At 42.8% G+C, this 23,898-nt stretch overlaps 2 protein-coding genes across 2 annotated transcripts in view; one reads left to right on the top strand and one right to left on the bottom strand.

Moving 5' to 3' along the window:
- Window positions 1–23,898, bottom strand: part of LOC122707050 (olfactory receptor 4B1) — a 43,892-nt gene that overhangs the window by 18,801 nt on the left and 1,193 nt on the right. The window lies entirely within an intron of this gene.
- Window positions 9,466–23,451, top strand: LOC122681484 (olfactory receptor 4S2-like). Its single transcript, XM_043883676.1, is given in 6 exon segments — window positions 9,466–10,410; window positions 11,890–11,962; window positions 13,006–13,114; window positions 21,295–21,491; window positions 22,521–22,574; window positions 23,441–23,451. Coding segments are annotated over 6 exon segments (1,389 nt in total).

Here is a 23,898-nt window from a genome sequence, read left to right as displayed (position 1 = left end):
GCTCTGAGAGAGAGAAACTAAAAACACGACATTAGGAGGGTTTTTGCCCCAACTTTCTGAGCTACCATGGGAGTATGAGTCTGAAGGGAGAAAAGAGGTCTGGCCCAGGGGAAGGGACTACAAATCGGATGACTTCAGGCAAGTTCCTTCATCTCTATGGGTTGCAGTTCTACAGACATAAAATGACAGAATCGGACTAGATTTTCTTTTGTGTCCCTTCTCACTCTAACCACCTATGCTTCAAGGTCACTTAGACTTAAATACCACACAAGCAATGATGATGATCATGATCAAAATAATAATAATAATTGCCATTTATTGAGTACCTACCATGTACCAGGTGTTATATCAGACATTTTGTAACCATTATCTCTTAGTCACAGCAGTCCTACAGGGCAAATTTTCTCTTTTTTTTTTTTTTTAGTGTACAGATTGACACTTCTTTTTTTTAAACTTTTATTGGAATATAGTTGATTTACATTGCTGTGTTAGTTTCAACAGCAAAGTAAATGAGTTGTACATGTACATGTAGCCACTCATTTTAGGGTTTTTTGTTTGTTTTTTAAATGCTTTTCCCATCTAGCCTATGGGAATATTGAGTAGAGTTCCCTGTGCTGTAAAAAAGGTTCTTAGTGTGTATATGGGGCTTCTCTGGTAGTTCAGCTGGTAAAGAATCAGCCTGCAATGCAGGAGACCCTGGCTCAATTCCTGGATAGGAAAGATCCCCAGAGAAGGGACAGGCTGCCCACTCCAGGATTCTTGGGCTTCCCTGGTGGCTCAGATGGTAAAGAATCCACCTGCACTGTGGAAGACCTGGGTTCGATCCCTGGGTTGGGAAGACCCACTGGAGGAGGACATGGCAACCCACTCCAGTATTCTTGCCTGGAGAATCCCCATAGATTGAGAAGCCTGGTGGGCTACAGTTTACGGGGTCACAAAGAGCTGGACACAACTGAAGCAACTAGGTTTTTATATGTATACCATTATATATAATCTCATGGTAAACACAAACCAAAAATCTATAATAGACATACACTTAAAAAGATAATGTAATTCAAACCTAACACTATAGTCATCAAATCATAAGAGCACAAAAGAAAGAAAAAGGAATGAAAAATATCTATAAAAACAACCACAAGACAATTAACAAAATGGTAATAAGTACATAACTATCAATAATTACTTTAATATAAATGGACTGAATGCTTCAATCTAAAGGCATAAAGTGGTTAAGTAAATAGAAAAAGCAAGATTAATATACAGGCTGCTTATAGGAGATTCACTTCAGATCTACAGACACACAGACTGAAAGTGAGGGAATGGAAAAAAAATATTCTCTGAAAATGGAATCAAAAGAAAAGGCATATAGCAATGCTTATATCAGACAAAATATGCTGTTAAAGACTGTGATAAGAGACAAAAAAGGAAAATGCACAATGATGAGAGGTTAATCCAAGGAGATATGAAATTATAAATATATATGCACCCAACAGAGAAGCACCTAAATACATGAAGGAAATGTTAACAAAGAGGAAGTGGAAGCTTGCACTCCATCTCCCTCACCTATCTCCTTTTTCTCCGCACCGCTCCCCTCAGGCAACCATCGGTTTGTTCTCTGCATCTATGACTCTGTTTCTGCTTTGCTATGCCTGTCCACCTGTTTTGTTTTTTATTTTGTTCTATAAGAGAGGGGGGTCTGTTTGAGGGTTTGTGCTTTTCCCACATGCCTCCTATCCTCCTCATCCAGGCTTATAGCTTCAGTTTCCTGCCCTGTAAGACTGGGTAAGTTATAAACAACAGAAATTTTACAGATCTGAAGGCTGGAAAGTCCAAGATGAAGGCACCAAAGGATTCAGTGTCTGGTAAAATCCAAATTATATAAAAAGGACTTCTACAGATCAATAACAAAAGATAACTAACCTAAAAATGAAAAAAAAAAAAAAGTAGGGGCCTTTTACAAAACTATCAAAATGGCATGATAGTCAAGAAACAGCATTCAATCTTAAAATATTCTAAATCAAAACAGTGAAAGACACAGATTTTAAAATAAAGCTACTCCTTGGAGTTCAAGGATAGATGATGGGATAGGCTAGAGAATAAGCATGCAGACTTAAGTTATTGATAACGCTCAACACTTGGATTACATTATGGCTTACAGGTATTTACTTATTAAAATAATACTGAACAGGTTGTGCATGGAACAATGATGATTGAGGGCCTCAAAACCACAATCCTGATTACATCAATTCAGTTCAACTGAGGCCCTAAACACAAAACAAGAAACCATGCAATGCCTATAAAGTGTTTATAATAATGCAGAACACATAGTATTTAACCAATGGAATCCATTATAGTTAAACTAAAGGATGGGTATCCATGGTGATCCACACCCAGGGACCATAAAAAGCAGTCATCTCCCAAGAGGGTTCTCACATTGACCAATGCAGTGGGGAAAGTTTTGTGTATCTTTAGTGAGAATTTTCAACAGGGAAAGCAGCTTGGAAGGCTCAAGGGAGCTCATTACTCAGGATAGTGACAGCACCGCATTCTCTAGGTAAAAAGCGGCTTTTCCTTCTCCTTCTCAAGCCATAGCATTTGGATTTGAAAGAGCCCTAAACCGGGACTCTTGACCAAATTTACACTGAGGTGACGAGCAACTCTGGATCTCGGAGAGAAAGTAAGTTAACTTTGGAATGTTCTCAGTCACATATTTGTATTCTATATTTATCCTCTGTCCTTCCTGTTTACTGAAAACCTGCCAAGATCTTAACAATGTAAAAACTTAGCTTTGCTCTAGGCATCAAAACAAATGACCTTGCTTTGTGACCAAGGCAGCAATTCTAAGGAATAAATGAGGGACTATTTTTCAGGAGACACCAAGTAATCTCAAAGATGATGGTTTTATATATTAAGGTCAAAATAAACAGAAGATACCTAAAGGGGTCAAAAATGCATCTACACCAGACTTTTGGAAAGCCACCTCTTTCAGGACAAGTGTGATGATAAATTTTCTCAGGCATTGAGCATCCAGTCAGGCAGTGGAATTTAGCATTTGGAGAAGCCTAAAGTCTCATCCGTTAGATTTTGCCTTGATCCACATTCAGCTACGGATTGAAAGCTTCTGGCATATGTGGAAAAATCCACACCTAGTTGCAGCACCACATGGCAGGTAACAGTGTGGGGAGGGAAGATGGGTAAAAGGATCTTGCTGAGTCCCAGACTCTGGCAGGATAATGGGAGAGCTTGAATATGCTTCTCCATGATCAGAACCCTTTTCTAAGACTGTGCCTGTCCTACAGTCAAAACGACTGTCTAGTTATAAGCCGGTGGGTCTACCGAGGGCACAGATATCAGGACTCCACTAACTCATCACAGAGTACTGGTGTCCGTCCTGGTTAATTACACTTTATTTAAGTTAATTAAAGTGGCAGTTCTCTCCCAGAGACCCTAGAAGAATAAAGAAGACCTCAAAAGTGAAAGTCGCCCAGTCGTGTCTGACTCTTTGAGACCCCATGGACATGGGGTCCATGGAATTCTCCACATAAGAATACTGGGGTGGGTAACAGTTCCCTTCTCCAGGGGATCTTCCCAACCCAGGGATCAAACCCAGGTCTCCCACATTGCAGGCAGATTCTTTTTTTTTTTTTCATTTATTTTTATTAGTTGGAGGCTAATAAATTGTAATTACTTACAATATTGTAGTGGTTTTTGTCATACATTGACATGAATCAGCCATGAATTTACACGTATTCCCCATCCCGATCCCCCCTCCCATCTCCCTCTCCACCCGATTCCTCTGGGTCTTCCCACTGCACCAAGCCCAAGCACTTGTCTCATGCATCCAGCCTGGGCTGGTGATCTGTTTCACCCTTGATAATATACATGCAGGCAGATTCTTTACCAGCTGAGCCACCAGGGAAGCCCAAGAATACTGGAGTGGGCTGCCTATTCCTTCTCAGGCAGATCTTCCCGACCCAGGAATCAAACTGGGGTCTTCTGCATTGCAGGTGGATTCTTTACTAAGTTGGCTACCAGGGAAGCCCAAGAAGCCCTCAAACGTGACCATAATATCTAATTTAATTGTAGCAACACTGTGGAATATGTAGAACTAGTCCCATTATTCACATAAGAAATAAAACCCAGTAAGGAAAACTAAGTTTATCCACAGTCATAGCTGGTCATTGGTAGAACAAAGATTCAATTGTTATAAAATATTGTCTTAGCCTGTGCTACATTATATCACTTAAATGTAAAATTTCCATTGGCCTTTAAAAAATATGAACCTTCCTATTAAGAAGACCTCAAACCTATTTTCACTTTCATGCATTGGAGAAGGAAATGGCAACCCACTCCAGTGTTCTTGCCTGGAGAATCCCAGGGACGACGGAGCCTGGTGGGCTGCCGTCTATGGGGTCGCACAGAGTTGGACACAACTGAAGTGACTTAGCAGCTGCAGCAGCAGCAAACCTATCATTAGTTCTACATACTTCAGAGTATTACAACAACTAAATTAGATATGGTCATACACTGAGACCAGAGCCTAATCCTCAGTACAGTACTGTGGTAAAGAAACAGAATACAAGCCACATTGTCATTTTAAATACTTTTGTAACCATGTAATAAAAGTAAAAGAAATAGGTAGAATTTATTTTTGTAATTTGATAGAGTGCCTGAAGAACTATGGCCAAAGTTCGTGACATTGTATAGGAGGAAGTGATCAAGACCATCCCTAAGAAAAAGAAATGCAAAAAGGCAAAATGGTTGTCTGAGGAGGCCTTACAAATAGCTGACAAAAGAAAAGAAGTGAAAGACAAAGGAGAAGAGGAAAGATATACCCATCTAAATGCAGAGTTCCAAAGAATAGCAAGGAGAGAAAAGAAAGCCTTCTTTAGTGATCAACGCAAAAAACAGAGGAAACCAATAGAATAGGAAAGACTAGAGATCTCTTCAAGAAAATTAGAGATGCCAAGGGACAATTTCATGCAAAGATGGGCTCAATAAAGGACAGAAATGGTATAGACCTAACAGAAGCAGAAGATATTAAGAAAAAGTGGCAAGAATACACAGAAGAACTATACAAAAAAGATCTTAATGACCCAGATAACCACGATGGTGTCACTCACCTAGATCCAGACAACCTGAAGTGCAAAGTCAAGTGGGCCTTAGGAAGAATCAATAATATCACAAAGCTATTGGAGGTGATGGAATTCCAGCTGAGCTATTTCAAGTTCTCAAAGATGATGCTTTTAAAGTGCTGCACTCAATATGGCAGCAAATTTGGAAAACTTAGCAGTGGGCACAGGACTGAAAAAGATTAAGTTTTCATTCTAATCCCTAAGAAAGGCAATGACAAAGGATGTTCAAACTACCACATAATTGCACTCATAACACAACGTTAGCAAAGTAATACTCAAAATTCTCCAAGCGAGGCTTCAACCGGACATGAACTGATAACTTCCAGATGTTCAAGCTGGATTTAGAAAAGTCAGAGGAACCAGAAATCAAATTACCAACATCCACTGGATCATACAAAAAGCAAGAGAGTTTCAGAAAAACATCTACTTCTAATTTATTGACTATGCCAAAGCCTTTGACTGTGTGGATCACAACAAAATGTGGAAAAGAGATGGGAATACCAGGCCATCTCACCTGTCTCCTGAGAAACATGTATGCAGGTGAAGAAACAGCAGTTAGAACCGGACATGGAACAACAGACTGGTTCCAAATTGGGAAAGGAGTACGTCAAGGCTGTATATTGTCACCCTGCTTATTTAACTTCTATGCAGAGCACATCATGCAAAATGCTGGACTGGATGAAACATAAGCTGGAATCAAGATTACCGGGAGAAATTCAATAACCTCAGATATGCAGATGACACCACTCTTACGGCAGAAATTGAAGAAGAACTAAAGAGCCTCTTGATAAAAGTGAAAGAAGAGAGTGAAAAAGCTGGCTTAAAAATCAACATTCAAAAAGCTGAGATCATGGCATCCGGTCCCATCCCTTCATGGCAAATAGATGGGGAAACAATGGAAACAGTGACAGACTTCATTTTCTTGGGCTTCAAAATCACTGCAGATGGCGATTGCAGCCATGCAATTAAAAGACGCTTACTCCTTGGAAGGAAAGTTATGACCAACCTAGAAAGCATATTAAAAAGCAGAGACATTACTTTGCTCACAAAGGTCTGTCTAGTCAAAGCTATGGTTTTTCCAATAGTCATGTATGGATGTGAGAGTTAAACCATAAAGAAAGCTGAGCACCAAAGAATTGATGCTTTTGAACTGTGGTGTTGGAGAAGACTCTTGAGAGTCCTTTGGACTGCAAGGAGATCCAACCAGTCCATCTTAAAAGAAATCAGTCCTGAGTATTTATTGGAAGGACTGATGCTAAAGCTGAAACTCCAATACTTTGGCCACCTGATGCTAAGAACTTACTCATTGGAGAAGATCCTGATGCTGGGAAAGATTGAAGGCAGGAGGAGAAGGGGATTACAGAGGATGAGATGGTTGGATGGCATCACCGACTCAATGGACATGAGTTTGAGTAAGCTCTGGGACTTGGTGATGGACAGGGAGGCCTGGTGTGCTGCAGTCCATGGGGTTGCAAAGAGTCGGACATGACTGAGTGACCGAACTAAACTGAACTGATTTTTGTAATATTAAAATCTTGTTTAACTCAATTACACAAATTTTTATGATGTCAAACATTTTATATCACTTTACTTTTACAAATTAAATTTAAATAAAATTGAAAGTTCAGTTTTTTAATCACACTGTCCACACAGCAGGTATTCAGTACTCGTGAGTGACCCTATTCCACACAGAGGCAAAGTAGGTGCTCAACTAATTACTGTAAGGAGAGGAGGGAAGAAAACATGGCTACAGCAGACCAGATACCGGGAAACTACTGGTAATATTATTAGATGTGATTAAGGCCTCATGCTTATTTTTTTTAATGCCTTAATTTCAGAGACATGGATACTGAAGTTGAAATGACATGATGACAGATTTCCACTAAAATAATTTGGAACAAAAAAGTAAGGAAAAAGAGAGATCCGTGAAGCAAGTGTAGTTAAAATAATTTTACCACAGAATTATTGTGGTAAAAGTGGTAAAAAAATAATAATAATAATTTTTTAATCTGAGTAATGAGATGGTTAGATAGCACCACTGACTCAGTGGGCATGAGATTGAACAAGCTCTGAGAGATACTGAAGAACAGGGAAGCCTGGGGTGCTGCAGTTCATGGGGTTACAAAGAGTCAGACATGACCTAGTGGCTAAACAACAACAAGTATACGAGCACGCATTATCTCTATTCTGTGTATATTTGAAAAGTTTCATAACAAAATGTAAGTACTAGAAATCAAGTTGGAAACTCAAAAGGCATAATTCAGTGAGCACTTCCCATATGCTGGACTAGGTTTGGTACTTGAAATAATTCTCTGAAGTAGTCAGTAGCTTTCCATTTGAAAGATGAAGTTTAAAAAAAAAAAAAAGATGAAGTTTAAAAAAGCTTAAATGACTTGCCAAACTAATAAACCAACACAAAAATAAATACACATTGTCCCCACCTTTATACATCTTTGGTTCAAAGGGACACAAAAACAATAAAAGAAAGAAATCATATTCAATGACAGTGATTCTTTGTATTGGAGAGATAACCATACATTTCATGATATAACATTAACTGGAGAAAGCCCTGGTGTTCTCTAGAGGGACTGACCCTCTAGAGTCAATCCTTTGACCAAAGAAATTAGGTCTCAGTGAAGACAAATAACTTACCCCAGATCTCACAGTTGGTCATTGTCAGAGGCACTACTAACCTAATTGAGAACTGGTACCTCCCCAATCCTGTAACAATGTCAAGTAAAATCTGAAGGTTTGAGTATCTTGCAAATGGTATTTCCATTTTGTGAAGCCTCTATGCACTTTCTCAAACTTCTAAACAGATGAGAAGAGACAAAAAGTGAAGTCCCAGAATAATATAATAATCTAACGTGATAAAACTCATCATTCAAAAAACTGGCCAGCTTAAAACTCAGCATTCAAAAAACTGATGATGATGGCATCCAGTCCCATCACTTTATGGCAAATAGATGCAGAAACAATGGAAACAGTGACAGACTTTATTTTCTTGGGCTCCAAAATCACTGCAGATGGTGATTGCAGCCATGCAATTAAAAGACGCTTACTGCTTGGAAGGAAAGTTATGACCAACCTAGACAGCATATTAAAAAGCAGAGACATTACTTTGCTCACAAAGGTCCGTCTAGTCAAAGCTGTTGTTTTTCCAGTAGTCATGTATGGATGTGAGAGTTGGACCATAAAGAAAGCTGAGGACTGAAGAATTGATGTTTTTGATCTGTGGCGTTGGAGAAGACTCTTGAGAGTCCTTTGGACAGCAAGGAGATCCAACCAGTTCATCCTAAAGGAAATCAGTCCTGAATATTCATTGGAATATTCACTGAAGCTGAAACTCCAATACTTTAGCCACCTGATGTGATGAGCTGAGTCATTGGAAAAGACCTTGATGCTGGAAAAGATTGAAGGCAGGAGGAGAAGGGGACGACAGAGGATGAGATGGTTGGATGGCATCACTAACTCGATGGACATGAGTTTGAACAAGCTCTGGGAGTTGGTGATGGACAGGGAAGCCTGGTGTGCTGCAGTCCATGGGGTTGCAAAGAGTCGGACATGACTGAACAACTGAACTAAACTGAATGTGATAAAGACAATAGTAATTTGGGAGGCCAAAGAGCTACACAGAAGGCTCGTTACATCCCAGGTGTGGCTCAAAGTTGTACATTTGAAGACATGTATCAATACTTATGATCACAAATGTGTGTGTATTTACATAGATTCCATATTTCCCTTGTGGCTCAGCTGGTAAAGAATTCACCTGCAATACAGGAGTTCAATCCCTGGGCTGGGAAGATCCCCTGGAGAAGAAAGAGTCTACCCACTCCAGTATTCTGGCCTAGAGAATTCCATGGACTATATAGTCCATGGGGTTGCAAAGAGTCAGACACGACTGAGCGACTTTCACTTCACTTCACATTCCATATACCAACTGCAACATAGGGAAATAGCATCCTGAAATAGAAGAGTGGACTTTATCACTTGGAAACTTGATGTAAAAAGAAGATATAATTTAAATTCTCAAGCAACTATGATTCAGACAACTGACAAGTGGAGAACCTAGACTCCATGCCTAAATATATTTAAAGGCCATCAGTTTTTCTTTTCTCTCCTCTTGCTCCCTCTGTCCCACCCTTAGTCTCACGTAATTTTAAGAAACAGAGTATAATGAAACCAAAACCTTTAAGGGAGGAACTTTGTGAGTAACTGCTAAAAAATAAAAACAATAATGTTATATCATGTGCCCCAATCTAATTGTCCTTTATCCTTTTTCCAACAGGTAAAACACAAAGCATTTCTCTCTTGTAAACTTCCATGTTTCATGGGAAATAATGTTACTGAATTTATCCTCATGGGTCTTTCCCAAAATAAGGAAGTACAGCAACTATGCTTCATTTTGTTCCTACTCTTTTACATAATCCTCATGACAGGAAATTTTTTCATTATAATGACTGTTCTAAGGAGCCCAAACCTCAGCTGTCTGATGTACTTCTTCCTCAGCTTCCTATCCTTTGTTGACATCTGCTATTCCTCTGTCACGGCTCCCAAGCTGATTATTGACATTTAAGTCAAGGACACAAGAATCTCTTTTGTCGGCTGTATGCTCCAGCTCCTTTTCTCGCGCCTGTTTGGCTGTACAGAAATCTTTATCCTCACAGTGATGGCCTATGACAGGCACGTGGCCATCTGTAAGCCTCTGCACTATTTGACCTTCATGGACTGGAAGTTCTGCTCCCTCTTGCTGGTGTCCTGCTGGCAAGGAGGGTTTCTGCATACTTTTGTCCAGACCATGCTCACCGTACAACTGCCCTTCTGTGGCCCCAACCTGATCGACCACTTCTTCTGTGATGTCCACCCTTTACTGAAGCTGGCTTGCACAGACACGTACGTGGTGGGGCTCGTGGTGGTGGCCAACAGTGGCATGATTTCACTGAGCTCCTTCGTCATTCCTGTCGGTTCTTACACTGTCATCTTGCTTTCTTTCAAGACCCACTCATCAGAGGGGAGGCGCAAGGCCCTCTCCACATGTGCTTCCCATTTCATTGTGGTCATCTTGCTTTTCGTCCCCTGCCTCTTCATGTACCTGAGACCTTCCACCACTTTCCCTGAAGACAAGATAGTGGCTGTATTTTACACCATCGTCACACCCATGTTGAACCCTCTGGTCTACACCCTGAGAAACATGGAGGTGAAAAATGCCATGAAGAGACTATGGATCAAGAGGCTGTTGCGCAGAAATAGGAGAGGCCCTGATAGGAAGTTCAGTGTACTGGGACAGCCTCAGTTGTACCAGTTTCCAAAAATGGTTGCTGAGAATAGTCAGTAATCAGCCCTTAATCTCATTATACAAATAAGCAATTTAATATTAATCCAATATAAAGAGTCTTGGATTTGAAGTCTAAAGACCTAGTTTGGAGGACCTACCTTACTAGTCACTAGTGGTTTGACTTTAGCGATATTCAAATATCTGATAAGAGATATTCCCAACTGGGAGCCCTGAGTGGATTAAACATTTGTACAGAGAATTCTGACGTCAAATGTAGTCTGTTTCATAGCAGATAGTTTTGTTGTCTCTGAGCAATGCCTCTAAGTCATGAGATATGTCGGGTATGTCAGGTTTGAGCAAGCTCGGGGAGTTGGTGATAGACAGGGAAGCCTGGTGTGCTGCAGTCCATGGGGTCGCAGAGAGTCAGACACGACTGAGTGATTGAACTGAACTGAACTGATGTCAGGTATATCAGTTCAGTCATTCAGTCATGTCTGACTCTTTGTGACCCCATGGACTGCAGCACACCAGGCTTCCCTGTCCACCACCAATCCCCAGAGCTTGCTCAGACTCATGTCCATCGAGTCTGTGATGCCATGCAACCATCTCATCCTCTGTCACCCTCTTTTCTTCCCACCTTCAATCTTTCCCGGCATCAGGGTCTTTTCAAATGAGTCAGTTTTTCGTGTCAGGTGGACAATGTATTGGAGCTTCAGCTTCAGCATCAGTCCTTCCAATGAATATTCAGCACTGATTTCCCTTAAGATTGACTGGTTTGATCTCCTTGCAGTCCAAGGGACTCTCAAGAGTCTTCTCCAACACCACAGTTCAAAAGCATCAATTCTTTGGCACTCAGCTTTCTTTATGTTCCAACTCTCACATCCACACATGACTACTGAAAAACCATAGCTTTGACTAGACGGACCTTTGTGGGCAAAGTAATGTCTCTGCTTTTTAATACACTGTCTAGGTTTACTAATAAAGGGATGATACCAAAACCAAATGCTGAAGTGGATTTCACTCTCCTTTCCCTTGCATGTTTCTCAACTTGTTAAATGGATTGACGCTGCTCTTCCAACCACTTCCCAGGGTTATATAGAGAATCAAATGAGACAGAACTGCAGGTGAAAGCAATTTTTCCATGATAGGAGCTGCATTTGTGGACGTTACTGTTCTTACCATTAACTTGGCAACTCCAGACACCTAGGCAACTTACGTTTTAAGAATTTAATTTGAGGTGAAGAAGTTTCTCTCACATAGCTTTCTTTAAACAGTTCATTGATGGGAATTGTTTCTGTGGATGCTACAGTACAAGCGATGCTGGATTCAGAATGTTTAAAAACACTGCTCGCTGCTGGACTACCTGAGTCAAGGAAAGGGGCTTTAGTGGATGCTGTGGTGAGCCACCCACAGGCCCCTTCATTCCCTCAGCTGCCCAGAGGGATGGCTGCTACTGTCTGACTCCTAATTCCTCTCCAGACACTGCCATCCCCCAGGGCAGCACCAGAATCACACCCTCGTCTGCAGCAGACAGCATACAAGAATGGTCAAGGTAATGGTGAGAAGACCTGGACCTCCTGCCTCAATTTGAGACAACTCCAAAGGGCCATCCCAGCTCTAAAGCTCCTTGGGGGACACTCCCAGATCTTTTTGTCACTGTATCATGGTTTGACTTCCCCCTCTACCCAATTCTGCCCTCTTCATTGTTATACAGAAGTTAATACTGAGAGCACTTCCCGATAAATGTTTACACACACACTCAACCTGAGAGATGTTGCCTAGGGAGTTCAACCATTGACATAGGTTTACAGTAAAAGGGGGAAATATATGCAAATATTAAAATAATTTAAATTCATTTTGCATGTCTTGAAGAGAAGAGAGTTCTACTTTCTGAGCAGGTTTACTAACTTGTTTAAACAATAGCCAGAACAAATTAACATGTACAGGTTAAATCTTGAAGTAGCAATGCAATAAACAGCGCATGATTTTTACATGATGGCCTAGCACCTTCAACCTCTCATCACTGAAACCCAAGAAGTTTGAACAGTTCTGAGTAGTGAGGTTGTTTATCTTTCAGGAGATATAAAATCTCCTGAGGGATAAGGAAGTAAACCTGGTTTCCTTTGAGCACTAAATGGAGAGTTTTAAAATTTCAAGAAAGGTGCTCTGAAAAGCTGACCTCCTGGGGCATAGCACCTCGTGTAGGGATCCCGCATGCCTGTGTCTAAGGGCAGTACAGGCTATGGGCCGGTTGATGCCTATTGACTGGCTACAGAAGCAGGAACCATAGCAGTTGTTGTATGCTAATTTTTGTGTGTATGCACGTAGTAATTGTTGTATGCTATCCTCCCTTTTTTCCACTACCTTATATCAAGAGCATAGTAGTAGCTAACATTTTAGGATTCAGATGAGATAATGATTGAACTGACAGCATCCCACAGAACTATGACTAATTTCCTTTATAGAGAACATAAACCACAGACCAGATGAGGTTGAGAGCAGACGATGCGAGCCCTTGGGGTGGACTCCTGAAGCCCTCTGTGCTCCAGCACCACCCTCCACTCTGATTCACTGTGCAGTGTGGGTCCCCCGCAGTGACCTTCATGGTCCCCCGCAGCGACCTTCATGGTCCTCCGCAGCACCCTTCATGGTCCTCCACAGTGACCTTCATGGTCCCCCGCAGTGACCTTCATGGACTGCTTCAGTGAGTTTTTCTACTGTAATAAATACAAAGAAAACTGAGAAGAGATATAACTCCCCAGATCTTCCTGTCACATTTTTCATTTCTCTGCCAAACTGTCGCTTGCCTCAAAAAAGTCTCAAGACCTCAGGAGAGATGCAATATTGGGTGTCTCTGATTTCTAGTCACTGAGATCACTATCACTTTCAACAATGACCCTGGACATGAAATTTTCTTCACTCTGCTCCAAATAAATAGAGTCAACCCTCTCTAGAAGTGTAGATACCTGTCCTTACAGACTGATGTTCTCCCCCAAAAGAACGTCTAAACCATGTAACTAGTAGGTGAGTGGATAGGGACAGCCTCAAAATAAAACGCCCAAAGATTCCTGCTCTTCTTTCCAAGGTTGGGTAAATTTTCCTGGATAAGCACTTCCCAGTTTGTTGTATGCTTCTGGTCAATATCCAGGGGTTTCAAATCACTATTTGTGACGAACTTATCCAGCTTCGTTGTTGCTTCTTAGAGATAGGTTTTGTGAGCTACTTAATCATCTATTTTGAAAGTCACACCTTCACAAACCTTATTTTTAGTGGTTAAACATTATATACAAATATCAAAATATACTGAAACTTTAAATAATGAAATTAGGAAATCTTTGGTACATGGATAAGCATAAAGTACAGCAAAATAAAAATTTAAATGTATAGATGTTTCAGGCAGTATGAAAATATAGGGGTTCCTGCTAGTCCCATGAAGGAGGTGAGAGGTGGCTGGAAGCTGGGGGATCTTCTCTGGGAGCTTCGATGAGGAGATAACCCTACTACAGGGGCTACAAGACCAACAGCCTGACACAGAGGCCACCTGGAGGAGATGGCTGAGATTCCGACGAGCCAAGATGAGCCCAAAGCCGCAAAGGAGAATGAGAAGTCACTACACATACTATGTAGTATCTCATAAATCAACAGGAAACATCTCTCATTAATCTGCTCTTCCCTCCCGCAGCACACATTGCTGACCACTGCTGTAGTCAGGAGTGAATGTAAACAGAATCTCTCCAGTAGAAGGTGAGGAGTGACGTGGACCACTTTCAGCCCTGACCACAGGAAGCCTCCCGTGAACGCGCTCCACACTCTTTCCTCTGGCACTGCCTGGATGCAGATAATACTGAGTCTCAGTAGATGTCTATCATGATTAATTGTATGTGTCAACTTGACTGCACCACATGATGCCAAATATCTGGTTAAACATTATTTCTGGGTGTGCCCATGAAGATGTTTCTGGAAAAGATTAGCATTTTCAGCTTTACTCAGTAGACTGAGTAAAGCATATTGCCCTCCCCCATGACAATATACTATCCAATCCATTGAGGTCCTGTTCAGTTCTGTTCAGTTCAGTTCAGTTCAGTTCAGTAGCTCAGTCGTGTCCAATTCTTTGCGGCCCCATGAACCACATCACGCTGGGCCTCCCTGTCCATCAGCAACTCCCAGAGTCCACCCAAACCCATGTCCATTGAGTCAGTGATGCCATCCAACTATCTCATCCTCTGTAGTCCCCTTCTCCTCCTGCCCTCAATCTTTCCCAGCATCAGGGTATTTTCAAATGAGTCAGCTCTTTGCATCAGGAGGCCAAAGTATTGGAGTTTCAGCTTCAACAGCAGCCCTTCCAATGAACACCCAGGTCCTGAATAGCCAATAAATAAATAAACAATTTTTAAATTTACGAAAAAGAAATGATGGCTGAAAATTTCCCTGACCTGGAGAAAGAAACAGATATCCAGATCCAAGAAGCCCAGGAAGTTACATAAGATGAGTACAAAGAGACTCACACCAAGACATATTATCATTCAACTGGCAAAGTTAACGACAAGGAGACAGTCTTTAAAAGCAATAAGAGAAAAACAACTTCTATGTAAAAGGAAACCCCCATAATACTATCAACAGATTTTTCAGCAGAAGCTCTGTAGGCCATAAGGCAACAATGTGCTAAGGGGGAAAAAAATGCTCCCAAGAATACTCTACCCAGGAAAGTTGTCTTCCAGAAATGAAGGAGAGATCAAGAGTTTTTCAAACAAGCAAACGTTAAAGGAATTGATCACCATTAGACCAGTCCTATAAGACATGTTAAAGGAAATTCTTCAACTAAAGTGAAAGGACTCTAATTAGTAACAGCAAAACATATGAAAATATAAATCTCACTGATAAAGTTAAATATATAGCTAAATTCAAAATACTCCAATGCTGTAACAGTGATGAGTAAATCACTTATAACTCTAGTATGATAGCTAAAAATAAAAGTATTAAAAATAACTATAACTACAATAGTTTGTTAACAGACACACATAGTAAAAAGACATAAATTGTGATGTCAAAAACATAAATGTTTGGGGTACTAAAAATGTGAAGCTTCAGTATGCATTCGAACTTAAGTTGTCATCAGCTTAAAATAGACTATTATAAATATGTTTCATGTAAGCCTTAAGGTAAACAAAGCAAAAAGCTACAGTAGATACCCAAAAGATGAAAAAGAGAAAGGAATCTAGGCTTAGGAATCACAAAGGAAGAAACCAAGAGGAAGAAAGAAACAAAGGAATTATAAAACAGCTGGAAAACAATTAAATAAAAATGGCAATAGTAAGTCCATACCAATTAATAATTACATTAAATGTGAATGAATAAAATTCTCCAATCAAAAGACATAGAGTGTCTCAGTGAATTAAAAAGATAAGACCCAACTATATGATGCCTATACCCCTTCAACTTTAAGGCATAAAGTGAAAGTGAAGGAATGGAAAAAGATATTCCATGCAATGGAAACCAAAAGAGAACAGGAGTTGCCGCTCTTATATCAGAAAAAAAAATCAACTTTCAAAGAATGTAACAAGAGGAACTTCCCTGGTGGCCCAGTTCTTCCGGATCTGCCTTCCAATGCACGGGACTCATGTTCGATCCCTGGTCAGGGAACTAAGACCCAGCATGCTGCCCAGCAAATAAACCCACACACTTCAACCACTGAGCCCCCACACTCTGAGCCCCCGCACTCTTCCAGCCACGACTAGAAAATCCACGTGCCACAAGGAACCATCCCACGACGCAACGAAGATCCTGCATGTTGCAACTAAGACCTGTCACAGCCAAATAAACAAACAAATTTTAAAAATAATAATAACACAACAAGAGAAAAAGTACATCATGATATAGTAATAAAGAGGTTAATATATAGAATCTAAAATAAAAGGTCAAACTCAGAAACACAGAGTAGAAACGTAGTTTCCAGGCACTGGGGGAAATAGGGAAAGTTGGTGAGAGGGTACAAGCTCTCAGCTGTAAGATGAATAAGGTCAGAGGACTTAATGTATAGCCTGGTGACTATAGTTGACAACACCATATTGTGTAATTGAAATTCACTAAAAGAGTAGACCTTAAATATTCTCACCAAAAAAATAAATATGTGAGTTTGCAGAGTGACGGATGTATCATCACTAGCCTTTTATATATATTTATTTATTTATATATATATATATATATATATATATATATATATATATATATATGAAATCACCACCATGTATACTTTAATTACCTTACGATTTCATTTGTCAATCCCTCAACAAAGCTAAAATTAAAAATAAAATAAAAAATAGAAAAAAAGAATGCTTCTACGGACGAATTGGTGGTGGTGCTTTCGTCGCTAAATCGTGTCTGACTCTTGTGACCCCATGGACTGCAGCCCACCAGGCTCCTCCATCCATGGGATTCTCCAGGCAAGAACACTGGAGTGGGTTGCCATTTCCTTCTCCACAGGATCTTCCCAAACCAGGACTCAAACCTGGGTCTCCTGCATTGCAGGCAGATTCTTTACCATCTGAGCTATGAGGGAAGCCCATGGACTAATTGTGTCTGCCAAAAATTCATGTGTTGAAGTTCTAACCCTTAATGTGATGGTACTTGAGATGGAGTCTTTGGGAAGTAACTAGAGTCAGAGGAGGTACTGAGGGTAGAACCTTGATGATGGAATCAGCAGAAGAACCCATTCTCTCTCTCCTGCTCTCTTTCTCTCCATGTGCCATGTCAGGACACAGCCGGAAGGCAGACTCTGCAAGCCGGGAGGCATGTCCTTACCAGGGGATCCACCAGCACCTTGATCTTGAGCTGCTGGCCTCAGAACTATGAGAATTACATTCCTGTTGCTTAAGCCACCTATCTGATATTTTGCTATGGCAACGAGGCCTACCTAATACAGGTGAGCATACACTGATATTGAAAGAGCTCCAAAATGTATTACGAAACTTTTTTGAAAGTTGAAAAATATGTGTAATACATATGTACTATAATATGTGTATGTGTAATACAATGTAAATGTAAAACAGAAAACTGTTGATCAATCCATGTATTCTCAGCGGTTTCCACTAACACTCCACAACTCAGATATTAGCCTCTTCGCATTTAATAGAAAAAGTTCTCTGCTGCTACAAGGATCATCAAGGGAAGAGAAAGAGCCAATTAGTTTTCCGTCCTGTGAATACAGTGATCAGTTACTCCTCCACTTTCTGGAGGCCACACTAGGGTTTTCTGGCATGATGACAACTCTAGGCAATTAATTATGCCCTCAGGAGCTAAGGCAAAGAGTTAGGAAAAGTTTGCAAGGGGGCAAATTAATGCCATCCCTTGGGGGTTCTTCAGAACTGAGAAGTTTCTTTCCCTCCTTGAGATCCCCAGGAGCTTCAGGTAAGTAATTAAAGGCATGGTTGGAAGCTTCAAGAGCACATCCCCACTAAATGTGCAAGTCACTAATGAGGTCACAGTTCCCGACACCTGTAAGCGCACTGTGGACCTCAATCAGGACACAGCATCTGCCAGCATCCCCATTAGGTCCACAGAACCATACGTTTAGCAGCAGCTGGGTTGCCATGCTGATGCAGAACAGAAGCCATTTCTTTCCCATCTACCTCTTCCCCAGACAGGAGGCTCTTACCCCTGCGAGGTGCCAGGCGCTGAGCTGAGCACTTCACCCACTGGTCTCACCAATGTGGCACAGGACGCCCGTGCTCACCAGGACCCACAGCTCCCTTCCTCCAGGGCACCCGGTCAAATGTTCCCCCACCGACGGAAGGTGGACCAAAGTGGTACATGTCACTTACAGACCTGGCCCATAGAATCCCCCCTCGCACTGTCTCCCGTGTTTTCTTCCTCATCTGCCAGCTGGACAGTGACCCCTGGATGACCTCGACAAGCTTGGGTTAAAGCTGGTGAAGCCTGTAGCAGTCTATGTCCTTGAACAGTGCAAGCCTCACTGTGACATAGGTATTAAACCATTGAGATCTGGGAGTTATTTCTTATAAAACCAGTTAGTTTAGCTAGCTCATTCAGTCTACTTCACCATCTGGTGAAACCTCACCATTCAATCTATTTCACCATTTTTCATTTCACAAATTAAATCACATCATTTATTTACCCAACTAATGGCTCAAGGCCACCTCTGCCTTAATAGCCAAGGTCCTTTATCTCTTACATAATGATGGATACCATCTCTTCTCAGAACATCAACTTCTGTGTTCCTTTTCTTTTTTTATCATCATCATCAATAACTGTTATTTGTTTTTAAATTATGTCCCTTGACAAACCACATATTGATGAAATCTATCTTTGGTCATCATTGAAAGATAAAGACCAAAAGATACTAGAAAGTAAGATCCAGTTAAACTGTATCTTCCTTTCACCAAATCTCTTCTTTGGCTACCAAAATTTTCAACCAACCTTGTCACAGATTTCACAAGGGAATATTAATAATAATTACCAGACTGTAAAGAGAGGTTGATAATGAGTTGGGGGTGAGATGACGTGGTCAGCTCAGAACCCACGCCTTGGCGGAGAACACACAGAAGAGGAGGGGGCTGTCACAGAGGAGGTCACAGATCCTCCCTGGAGTGAAGCTGTTGTTCAGTCACTAAGTTGTCTCCAACTCTTTGAGACCCCATGAGCTGCAGCACGCCAGGCTTCCCTGTCCTTCACAATTTCCCAGAGTTCGTTCAAACTCTGACTCATCCAAGTCAGTGATGCGATCCAACCATCTCATCCTCGGTGTCCCCTTCTCCTCCTGCCCTCAGTCTTTCCCAGCATCAGGGTCTTTTCCAATGAATCAGCTCTTTGCATCAGGTGGCCGAAGTACTGGAGCTTCAGCCTCAGCATCAGTCCTTCCAATGAATATTCAGAGTAGATTCCCTTTAGGATGGACTTGTTTGATCTCCTTGAGGTCCAAGGGACTCTCAAAAATCTTCTCCGGCCCCACAGTCCAAAAGCATCAATTCTTCAGCACTCAGCCTTCTTTATGGTCCAACTCTCACATCTGTACATGACTCCTAGAAAGAGCACTTGACCATATGGACCTTTGTCGGCAAAGTAATGTCTCTGCTTTTTAACACACAGTCTAGGTTTGTCACAGCTTTTCTTCCAAGGAGCAGGCGTCTTTTAATTTCATGGCTTGCAGCCACTGTCCACAGTGACTTTGGAGCCCAAGAAAATAAAGTCTGTTACTATTTCTACTGGGTGCCCCAGCCCCAGGGTCTGACACTGGGAAGACTGTTTCCAAATCAAAGCTCAGTCTGCTTGCTGCAAGACAGGCCAATAATCAAGACAGGAGGTGTTGATGCCCGGTATCTGATGGCAGGCTAGTGCTGTAGAGTACATCTTATGGGGTCTGGGTGCCAGTTTCTTTTATAGAACAGAGAGGGGAGGAGGAGGGCCGGAAGTGAAAAGGCCATTGTTGTTTAGTCACTAAAAAACTCTTTGCCATCCCATGGACTGTAGCCCACCAGGCTCCTCTATCCAAGGGATTCTCCAGGCAAAAACACTGGAGTGGTTTGCCATTTCCTTCTCCAGGGGATCTTCCTGGCCCAGGGATTGAACCTGCAACTCTTTATATCTCCTCCACTGGCAGGCAGGTTCTTTACCAATAGCACCACCTGGGAAGCCCAAAGAGGGAATAAATCTTGCAAAACATCTCTTGACTTGGCCAATATGGAGTGGGGGAGGGGTGGAATATATTAATTTCCTCTTTCCTGCCGCCATCCGCAGGTGGGCAGGGTCAGAAGGTCTCCCTGAGAGCTGAACAAAGGCACTTTAGTTTGACATTCTGGCAGAGGGGCAGATTCCCAGAGGCAGGCCATTATATATGCTTACAGCTATAGACTAGTCCATCCTAAAGGAAATCAGTCCTGAATATTCATTGGAACGACTGATGCTGAAGCTGAAACTCCAATATTTTGGCCACCTGATGCAAAGAACTGACTCACTGGAAAAGACCCTGATGCTGGGAAAGATTGAAGGCAGGAAGAGAAGGGAACAACAGAGGATGAGATGGTTGGATGGCATCACCGACTCGATGGACATGAGTTTGAGGAGGCTCCGGGAGTTGGTAATGGACAGGGAGGCCTGGCGTGCTGCAGTCCATGGGGTCACAAAGAGTGGGACACAACTGAGTGACTGAACTGAACTAAACTAAACAGCTATAGACAACATCATGTTACTGACTATAATAACAAAGCAATGGAAAACAAAGGCTAAAGTCAAAGAAACAGATCCTACGTGGAACTGGGTTTTGCTCTTCCCTGTTACAAGAGTCCCCTTCAGTTCAGTTCAGTCGCTCAGTGGTGTCCGACTCTTTATGGCCATGAACCGCTGCACACCAGGCCTCCCTGTCCATCACCAACTCCCGGAGTTGACTCAAACTCACGTCCAAACCACTTCAGTACTCTTGCCTTGAGAACCCCATGAACAGTATGAGAAGGCAAAATGACAGGACACTGAAAGAGGAACTCCCCAGGTCAGTAGGTACCCAATATGCTACTGGAGATCAGTGGCGAAATAACTCCAGAAAGAATTCAGGGATGGAGCCAAAGCAAAAACAATACCCAGCTGTGGATGGGACTGGTGATAGTAGCAAGGTCCGATGCTGTAAAGAGTCCCCTTAGCTGGTTTTAAAATCAGAGACTTACAGGAGGGCTGAAGGAAACTAATACTTCACTCGTGAGAAGCATGACTTCACTTGTGAAGATGGTTCACGTATGCTTGCTTACTCCTGGGAACAGCGCAGACAGAGAGACTGAAAACCGCCTGGGGCTCTGACTGGTTCTCAGTACCCCCTGTTCGCACCCCACCCACACGGAGCCCACTGCAGCCGCTCTTGCTCCCGGTGCTGCTCTCCACTAGGAAGAAGTGCTGCGGCGAGGAATCCGCACTCGCCTGGAAGGGACCCATGAACCAGTTCAGACCCGATCCTCAGGGTTTCTGCTCCTGCACCTCGGGCCCTGTCCACGCTCCCAGTAGAGTGCTGACGGCTACTGAGCACCAAAGAATTCCTGGCTCTGGCTCCAGCTCTTCCACCTCCAGCCCTACCTCCCACCAAGGTGGTAGCTGCCTGTACACCCTCGGGGACGATATGACCCGTGCTCACTTCAAAGCCAGCTCTCTGAGTCTCTTTTTCACAAACCTGTTTTCCTCCATTGCCATCTGACAACCTGAATTGCTTTCTCAGCACAGTCCTTTGGCGCCATCTAATGGCAACATGCAAAATCGCTGCCGGGCCTCACCTGCCTGCAAGAAAGTGAATTAAGCTGTATCTACAGATGCTGAGCAGAGAAGGAAATGGCAACCCAACTCCAGTATTCTTGCCTGGAGAATCCCGGGGACAGAGGAACCTGGTGGGCTGCTGTCCATAGGGTCGCAGAGAGTCGGACACGACTGAAGCGACTTAGCATGCATGTATGCATTGGAGAAGGAAATGGCAACCCACTCCAGTGTTCTTGCCTGGAGAATCCCAGGAATGGAGAAGCCTGGTGGGCTGCCATCTATGGGGTCGCACAGAGTTGGACATGACTGAAGCAACTTAGCAGCAGCAGCAGATGCTGGGAAAGACTGAAGGCAGGAGGAAAAGGGCACAACAGAGGATAAGATGGTTGGATGGCATCACTGACTCAATGGACATGAGTTTGAGCAACCTCTGAGAGTTGGTGATGGACAGGGAGGCCTGGCGTGCTGCAGTCCATGGGGTCACAAAGAGTCGGACACGGCAAAGCAACTGAACTGAACAGTTTATAAGGGAGCTTTCCAGGTGGCTCCATGGTAAAGAATTCACCTTGCTTAATGGAGAAGATGAGGGAGGCATGAGTTTCATCCGTAGGTCGGGAAGATCCCCTGGTGTAGGAAATAGCAATTTCGTGGACAGAGCGGCAAAGAGTTGAACACAATGACTGAGCACACACACCACAGGAGAGCATTTATAGGGTGATGCCTAGGCCCTCCTGTTTTTCTTCTGAGGGCCCAGGGACCATCCAGGAAGGGAGCCGTGGAAGCCCAGACAGGGTGGGAGAGCTGGAAGAACTTTGAGGAGCAGGGCTAACCCTCTTTTCTCCCTGCCTCCTCCCCCTGCCCCCCAGGTGCCAACCAGGCCCTCCACCCTGGCAGACACACACTCAACCCTGAGCAAGAAGGTGGGCCCCTGTTTCCTCCAGCTTAGCTCAGAATCTAATACCAGAAATTTAACTTTCACTTTTTAACAAACTCCTTGCAACTGGGGGTACTCAAAAAAGCCTTGGGTTCACACTCATTTTGAAGAACTTGGTAAATTTGGACAACTATATCTTGAAATATGTTTTAGCTTACTTTTCTGAGTCAAGAAGAAACATGCTAAAGTGTTAAATTAGTCTCAACAAGAACTCCACAGTCAGTGGGGAAAATTATAAAATTTAGAAAAGTAAAAATAAAAGCCACTCATAACCCCCCACCATTGGGGGCCTCTCTGGAGGCTCAGTGGTACAGAATCTGCCTGCCAATGCAGAAGACATGGGTTCGATCCCTGGTCTGGGAAGGTCCCACAGGCCACGGAGCAACTAAGCCTGTGTCACAACTACGGAGCCTGTGCTCTAGAGCCCGGGAACCTCAACACTGAGCCCCCTGGGCCTAGAGCCTGGCCTCTGCACCAGGAGAGGCCGCTGTGATGAGAAGCCTGCTCCCTGCAGCTAGAGAGCAGGCCCCGCTCACCGCACCTAGAGAAGAGTCCTCAGAGCAATGACCAGCACAGCCAAAAATAAATACATTTTTTTAAAAGTTATAACCCCACCCTTACATCACTGTAGTGTTTTCTTATCTTCTTATGTACTTACCTAACTGCTTCCTGGAATTATCTTCTTACAGTTCTATAAATCGCTTTTCTCACTTCAGCTTTACACATTATAAGAGCCCTGGTGATCACTTGATTTTTATTTCCCATGGTAACCAAGCAGGACCCTCTGGGCCCTTCCCAGGACAGACCTCCCCCTACCCCTGACCAGATCCTCTGCCTGCCTCTTGTCTGCAGAAAAATTTTAGCCGAAGAATAAACTTAGGGACTTCCATGGTGGTCCAGGGGATAAGAATCCCCCTGCCAAGGCAGGGGATACAGTTCCGTCCCTGGTCTGGGAAGATCCCACATGCCATGGAGCAACTCAACCCATACATCACGACTATAGAGCCTGGGGGCTCCAACCACTGAAGCCCCTACACCCGAGGGCCCAGGTTCCACCACAGGAGAGCAGCCCCCGATCGCGGCAACTAGAGAAAGCCCTACACCCAGCAATAAGACCCAACACAGCCAGAAACAGGATACGTTCAACCAGAGAAGTGAGAAAATGCAGAAGAGAAGCAGCCAAACGGGACAAAATAATAGCAGTTTAGCCTTTAGAGTCAAGAACATTTAGTTCCTCCTCAAGGGCTATGAAGTAAAAGCGAAAATCACTCAGTCATAACCGACTCTATTGCAACCCCATGGACTGTAGC

The sequence above is a fragment of the Cervus elaphus genome, chromosome 1, assembly GCF_910594005.1.
Source record: "Cervus elaphus chromosome 1, mCerEla1.1, whole genome shotgun sequence".
Classification (NCBI taxonomy): Eukaryota; Metazoa; Chordata; class Mammalia; order Artiodactyla; family Cervidae; genus Cervus; species Cervus elaphus.
This window is presented reverse-complemented; position numbering and strand designations above follow the sequence as displayed.